This window comes from Drosophila miranda (assembly GCF_003369915.1).
Source record: "Drosophila miranda strain MSH22 chromosome Y unlocalized genomic scaffold, D.miranda_PacBio2.1 Contig_Y1_pilon, whole genome shotgun sequence".
NCBI lineage: Eukaryota > Metazoa > Arthropoda > Insecta > Diptera > Drosophilidae > Drosophila > Drosophila miranda.
Window position 1 is genome coordinate 43973123 of NW_022881603.1, and position 7370 is coordinate 43980492.

Here is a 7370-nt window from a genome sequence, read left to right on the forward strand (position 1 = left end):
CAAAAGGGCCAGCTACGAGTTTTCGGAAGTCTCAAGCTCCTTCACAAGTTCTTCAACACTGGGATTACATTTGGTTTCATCCTTTACTTCTTTAAACTTCTGGCCTGACAACGCACGAGTCCAAATGTCCTGAGATGCCTCTTTGTATTTTTTGATTTTCTTGTCCAGGTCAGTAATCTTAGCACTGATCTCATTGTTACCGGGCTGCTTGGCTTGAGCCTGCATAAAAATACACCGAGCATCCTTATATTCGCCTAAGGCGGACAGGGCGCAACCTTCCTGGTAGAGGGCCTTACAGGGCCTTAGAAGGCTTACTTTCAGTGAGACGCCGCAAGGCTTTCATCGTAATGCACACGCGTTTGGGATTATGCAATTTATTGTAGCAGATCATCAAGTTTTGCTGGATGAGCCACGACGCTACAAGTTGCATAGTTACATTGAGAGTGATCAACAGAGCGATTTGCTTGCGCTCATCCTCATCATTGGCTAGACGGCAATAGTTTAGAGAGTCCCGATCCACAGCAGCCATTGACGCGAAGGCATCTGAGTCCCCGATCAATGTGAAGTGAAGAACTTCGATTTTGAAAAGTCCATCTGAACGTGGTTTAATGCGCGGCGGGCAGCCCATCTCGTGAAATAGCAACTTATAGGATATAATAAATTCGGCTTTTTCATATGGGCGCATGGTAAGTACAGCAGCCTGGAGGCCTTCTAGCACATCGCAACCTGCACCGGTCTCAAAATAGAATTTAGTTCGGCGCATCAATGAGGAATCAAAAGGAGAACTCTCGCCTTCCCAATAACCACTATAGCGCACAGCGACACGTGCCTTGTTTGGCACCAGACCTCGGCCCTGGTGCCCCTCACGTGTGATGCGCTTAAAAATGCTCTCATTGATCGGCTCCATCAATTTTTTGAGTTCCTCGAACGATTGGGTCGATGGAGCAGCGAGCTCTTCTTCCTCAACATCTGGAGCGTTATCACAATCTTCCATTTCGTCGACATTAAAATCATCATCGCCAGCCCCAAATGGCGACTGTTCTACCTCAAATTGTGAGCCAGAGCCAACGAGTTTTCTAGAAGAGTAAGAGGCAGCGTCTAGGCAGCACATGATTGTGCAAATGTATCAAATTTCGATGCTTCCCCAAGTTGCAGTGGTTCCTTGAGCATTTGAGTGCAATATGAAAAATTATCTTCCATTTTTTCCACACTTTTTCCCAACTTTAACTTGTTTGGGTTAATTACAAAAATGCGCGATAGGCAGTGACCCCCTCAGAAATACACCAAGTATATACCGATGAAAAAACGACCTTAGCCCACTTATGACCTCTTTAATTAAACAGGATAACAAATTGAGTTAAACTGCGGAAAATAATACTGTTTGTAAATCTTTTCTCTGAAATTACAAAAAAAAAAAAACACACACACGATATCTTTCACTGTAACAGCGCCAAAAAGATTCAATTTTCTTTATTTTTGGTGGAATATTTAAAAACCGCCTTGGGCGACAATGGGTTAATCGTTCCGTCGAGGATGGGAAACCATATTTCTCGATTTTGATTCAAGATATGCTAATTTTAGCCACTCCCTTTTATTGAACTTTTTATATAAATAAAAAAATGTTGTAACGAAAAAGGTCGAACTGCCCACAAAGTTTTTTTTCTACACGATTAGCTACTTTTAAGTACTCCTGAGTACATATGTAGATGTGGCAGTTCATAGAACGAATAGATAAAACCACACCATGAAAAACCACGAATTCATTAAACATTTCTAACGCCCCAAATCTATCTGCGTATTTGAAAAGTAATTAAAAAATTTAATTTTGTAATAATAAAACGAGGGGGAACGTTGTGAGTTGCTGCGGACGCCGCAACTCTACATTTATACCCGATACTTAGTCAGTATGGCTCCCCTCCGGCAGACGCCACGAATATTAAACGACACGAGAAAGAGTGCGTGCGAGAGAGACAGAAAATCAGTCTGACCGTGACGTCGGGCGCTGCGTAGCCACTGCAAATTGATTTGTTCCTTTTGGCTATAAAAATGATCTGATCTGATCCAGATTCAGCAATCTGATAGATATGGTCGTTATCTATGATTCTGCGTTTTTAGTTTTCTCGAATCTGCAATATTGTGGATGCAACAGATTTTCGTCCTTTGTGTGGGCGGAAGGGAGTGGGGCGAAATTTTGAGATAAACGTTTTATAGTGAGATCTAACAGGAGTGCGGATACTAAATTTGGCTATAATAATTATACGATCTGGTTCAGATTTTGCACTCTAGAAGATATAGTCATCTTCTACGATTCTGCGTTTTTAGTTTTCTCGTATCGTCGAAATTGTGGATGCCACAGATTTTCGCCCTTTGTGGGGGCGGAAGTGGGGGGGGGGGGGCGCAAAGTTTTGAAATATTCTTGTAGCAGTGACATATCACAGAAGTCTGGATCCAAAACATCGTTGCTCTAGCTCTTATAGTCTTTGAGCACTAGGCGCTGAAGGGGACGGACAGACGGACGGACGGACAGACGGACAGACATTCAGGGCTCAATCGCCTCGGCTATTGATGCTGATCCAGAATATATATACTTTATTGGGTCGGAAACGATTCCTTCTGGACGTTACACACATCCACTTTTACCACAAATCTAATATACCCCAATACTCATTTTGAGTATCGGGTATAATAAAAGAAAGTTACATAGCCCCTCCCATCAGGTAACCAACCTCTACCAAAGAATTTTCGCACATGTGGCTAATATCAGTTAAATCTGTTAAGGGGGCATGGTGCACATGCCAAGGCCGCCTCAATATATCAATTCGCGTGCCGAAATTTAATAAGTGCTCTCCAGAATTAAGCCCTGTTTTTAAAACCCAAAATTTAATCACTGTTACATACAGTTACAGTTAAATAACCCCCGCTTGCATGCAGGTTCGTTGCAGCAATAGAGAACCAATTATAAGCCACCATCAAGACTGATTGCTGATAATAATAATATTTCAGTTTTGCATTTAAATTTTCTCATCGTCATACATACATGACGAGAAAAGTTCTGAATTTTTGAATAATGTGCAATCATTGAGACGGCACACTTCCCAAGTGATGGCTCAGTAACTTCGATGGCGCATATCCTCACAAAACGCCAGACGCTGACAGTCTGTAATATATGATTATTATAATGAAAATACAATGAAGATTAGTCGATATTTAATTGGAGTAAAGTAATTACAGTGGGGTACTGGGAGGAGAATATATTAAGGATTAAGGAATAACACGGAATAAAAGAGCAGTGTTTACATGGTTGGGTGGGTAAACTCGAAATAACAACACCTGAATCCGCGCGGCTATACATATGACACAATCGACTGGATTTCTGTAACCCCTAACGCCAGGTTGGCAATTAAAATCTTTTTTATGTGTTTAACTAGAACAACTAAAAGATCCAGCCCATCCAAATAGCCCTGGGCGAAAGATCCCCCAAAATATTGTGGAGGGAAACAAGGATGATAGTTTTCCCACGGATTTGATAACCGTTACGGGCACCGAAGGCGAGTTCCCACCTGTTCAATGAATCTACCTCCTCTTGCATTTACGGCATTAATTATTGTAAAATTAACCCGGCCAAATAGAGGGCACCCGCCGCTCTCAGCGATTCATTTCAAAAACGCAATCAAATTTGAATTTTGAGTCTTTGTCTCCGGGCGGTCTCGAACCCTATGTCATCAAAAGAGTCTGTGAGACTCAACGCGCAGCACCAAACAGGTCTCTCCACAAAAATCTGAAATTTGTGAATTTTGTTGAGCAAGCAGTCCACACTTAAATAAACTGCTTGCATTAAAATACCCTTTTGGCAAAATTTTTTTAAATTTTTAATTAAATTTGAGTTTTCACTCCATTCAATCCAGTCATAATTCCATTTTCGTGGTTTAAAATGTGTGTGTTAATTGTTGATAGTACAAAAACTGTTTATGACTTCGTACGAAAACATTTGGAACTAAAGATAGCAGCTAAGATGAGACTTAAATTGTTCTTTAATCTGTTGTTGATTATTCTAGCAATGGTTTTATTTATGACGAAAGTCAGTGCCAAACGATGGGCTGATGGAGTAGATGGAGTGTGTGCCTAATCACTTTTTATAGTGTTAAATTATACCAATAAAGATGATGTAGCAAGCTTAGCGATAGTTGATTTAAACAAGTAAATTCATTATTTTTGAGATACCAGCTGATCTCAAAGCGTAGAGCTCTGAGATACACTACTCACAATGCAGGCAGCCGAAACTGAGGTTTGCACATACCTATCTATCAAATGTAGACCTCAAAGTATTATAATTCAACTAACTAATCGCCAATTCCACAGCCCAAGCGTACCAAGAGTTATATTGATGAGGTATACCGACTTTTAGAGGAAAATCCAGGGGTTGAAGAAATATTACTCATGAATCGTTCCGGTGTGCCGATCAAAACGTCAATGGAACGCCAAGACGCACTTCAACATGCCTGTCTTTATGAGAATTTGCGGGAAAAGTGTCAGTCATTTCTATCAAAAATGGAGCCACCACAGCTCCTGACCATGTTGCGAGTCCGTACCAGATTCCACGAGGTCCTGCTAACACCTGATGGCAAGTGCAAAATCCAAAGGATACACATCTTAAGGTAGAGGATCTAAATCGTCATTCCTCCAATTTTTAAATAATTTCTCCTATATATATCTACGTTGTTAGTCATCCAACTTCTTACACGTAAAACATTCTTCTCACTTTGTACACAGCCCAAACACAACAAGCTGTTCATTTATGTGACTACCTGAATATAAATTCAATCAAATAAGTAATAAATAGTCCTCAGAGCTTCAGCTTAAAAACAACATTTATTCCAAAAACAGATGACATTTTCTGACCAACAGAAAGTAAATATATTCTTGTACTCGTATTTATAAAACACATTTCATTTTCATACTCTTCAGTATGTACAACATAAACGTTAAGTTCTTCTAGAACTAATGTAAAATATTGAATTTGGTTGTCTGTTGTTTATTTAAATGGATTAATCCTTCAATGGGAAACAGTGCCCGAATCAGTGCAGATTTAGCTTGGACAACGTCAAGTCATTCTCGTCAATAGGGGACACCGTTAGTTTCATTTTGTGCTCCTTGGCCATTTTGGATAACATTACAATGTCCGAGTTTATATAGGCATCCCGCAAAAGTGCCACCGACGATTTTTCGGAAGTCTCAAGCTCCTTCACAAGTTCTTCAACACTGGGATTACATTTGGTTTCATCCTTTACTTCTTTAAACTTCTGGCCTGACAACGCACGAGTCCAAATGTCCTGAGATGCCTCTTTGTATTTTTTGATTTTCTTGTCCAGGTCAGTAATCTTAGCACTGATCTCATTGTTATCGGGCTGCTTGGCTTGAGCCTGCATAAAAATACACCGAGCATCCTTATATTCGCCTAAGGCGGACAGGGCGAAACCTTCCTGGTAGAGGGCCTTACAGGGCCTTAGAGGGCTTATTTTCAGTGAGACGCCGCAAGGCTTTCATCGTAATGCACACGCGTTTGGGATTATGCAATTTATTGTAGAAGATCATCAAGTTTTGCTGGAAAAGTTAAAAAAAAACACAAGTGGGGATGAGCCACGACGCTACAAGTTGCATAGTTACATTGAGAGTGATCAACAGAGCGATTTGCTTGCGCTCATCCTCATCATTGGCTAGACGGCAATAGTTTAGAGAGCTTACGGCCCGCTCGAAGGCAGTGACGGCGTTGCGGTAGCGAAAGCGCTTCACACAGTCCTTGCCATGCATGTGCATGTCTAATGCCTTGGGGTAAACTATTGCAAACTTGTCCCGATCCACAGCGGCCATTGACGCGAAGGCATCTGAGTCCCCGATCAATGTGAAGTGAAGAACTTCGATTTTGAAAAGTCCATCTGAACGTGGTTTAATGCGCGGCGGGCAGCCCATCTCGTGAAATAGCAACTTATAGGATATAATAAATTCGGCTTTTTCATATGGGCGCATGGTAAGTACAGCAGCCTGGAGGCCTTTTAGCACATCGCAACCTGCACCGGTCTCAAAATAGAATTTAGTTCGGCGCATCAATGAGGAATCAAAAGGATAACTCTCGCCTTCCCAATAACCACTATAGCGCACAGCGACACGTGCCTTGTCTGGCACCAGACCTCGGCCCTGGTGCCCCTCACGTGTGATGCGCTTAAAAATGTTCTCATTGATCGGCTCCATCAATTTTTTGAGTTCCTCGAACGATTGGGTCGATGGAGAAGCGAGCTCTTCTTCATCAACATCTGGAGCGTTATCACAATCTTCCATTTCGTCGACATTAAAATCATCATCGCCAGCCCCAAATGGCGACTGTTCTACCTCAAATTGTGAGCCAGAGCCAACGAGTTTTCTAGAAGAGTAAGAGGCAGCGTCTAGGCAGCACATGATTGTGCAAATTTATCAAATTTCGATGCTGCAGTAGTTCCTTGAGCATTTGAGTGCAATATGAAAAATTATCTTCCATTTTTTCCACACTTTTTCCCAACTTTAACTTGTTTGGGTTAATTACAAAAATGCGCGATAGGCAGTGACACCCTCAGAAATACACCAAGTATATACCGATGAAAAAACGACCTTAGCCCACTTATGACCTCTTTAATTAAACAGGATAACAAATTGAGTTAAACTGCGGAAAATAATACTGTTTGTAAATCTTTTCTCTGAAATTACAAAAAAAAAAAACACACACACGATATCTTTCACTGTAACAGCGCCAAAAAGATTCAATTTTCTTTATTTTTGGTGGAATATTTAAAAACCGCCTTGGGCGACAATGGGTTAATCGTTCCGTCGAGGATGGGAAACCATATTTCTCGATTTTGATTCAAGATATGCTAATTTTAGCCACTCCCTTTTATTGAACTTTTTATATAAATAAAAAAATGTTGTAACGAAAAAGGTCGAACTGCCCACAAAGTTTTTTTTCTACACGATTAGCTACTTTTAAGTACTCCTGAGTACATATGTAGATGTGGCAGTTCATAGAACGAATAGATAAAACCACACCATGAAAAACCACGAATTCATTAAACATTTCTAACGCCCCAAATCTATCTGCGTATTTGAAAAGTAATTAAAAAATTTAATTTTGTAATAATAAAACGAGGGGGAACGTTGTGAGTTGCTGCGGACGCCGCAACTCTACATTTATACCCGATACTTAGTCAGTATGGCTCCCCTCCGGCAGACGCCACGAATATTAAACGACACGAGAAAGAGTGCGTGCGAGAGAGACAGAAAATCAGTCTGACCGTGACGTCGGGCGCTGCGTAGCCACTGCAAATTGATTTGTTCCTTTTGGCTAT

General features: G+C 41.0%; 3 protein-coding genes across 3 annotated transcripts; 1 reads left to right on the forward strand and 2 right to left on the reverse strand.

Annotated features, from left to right (window-relative positions):
* Nucleotides 1-34: 34 nt before the first annotated feature.
* On the reverse strand, nt 35-1281 carry LOC117190260 (inactive peptidyl-prolyl cis-trans isomerase shutdown-like). The gene is made up of 3 exons (XM_033395316.1): nt 1145-1281; nt 437-1076; nt 35-400 (listed from the first exon to the last, which is right to left on the reverse strand). Exons 1-3 carry the CDS (start codon nt 1198-1200, stop codon nt 293-295), a joined length of 804 nt encoding a protein of 267 aa, XP_033251207.1. The 5' UTR covers nt 1201-1281; the 3' UTR covers nt 35-292.
* A 2667-nt stretch (nt 1282-3948) lies between these two features.
* LOC117190285 (dynein light chain roadblock-type 1-like) lies at nt 3949-5016 on the forward strand. The gene is made up of 3 exons (XM_033395366.1): nt 3949-4285; nt 4360-4655; nt 4724-5016. Exons 1-3 carry the CDS (start codon nt 4265-4267, stop codon nt 4743-4745), a joined length of 339 nt encoding a protein of 112 aa, XP_033251257.1. The 5' UTR covers nt 3949-4264; the 3' UTR covers nt 4746-5016.
* Nucleotides 4891-6607, reverse strand: LOC117190256 (inactive peptidyl-prolyl cis-trans isomerase shutdown-like). Its single transcript, XM_033395313.1, has 2 exons — nt 5665-6607; nt 4891-5601 (listed from the first exon to the last, which is right to left on the reverse strand). Exons 1-2 carry the CDS (start codon nt 6448-6450, stop codon nt 5494-5496), a joined length of 894 nt encoding a protein of 297 aa, XP_033251204.1. The 5' UTR covers nt 6451-6607; the 3' UTR covers nt 4891-5493.
* Nucleotides 6608-7370: the final 763 nt, after the last annotated feature.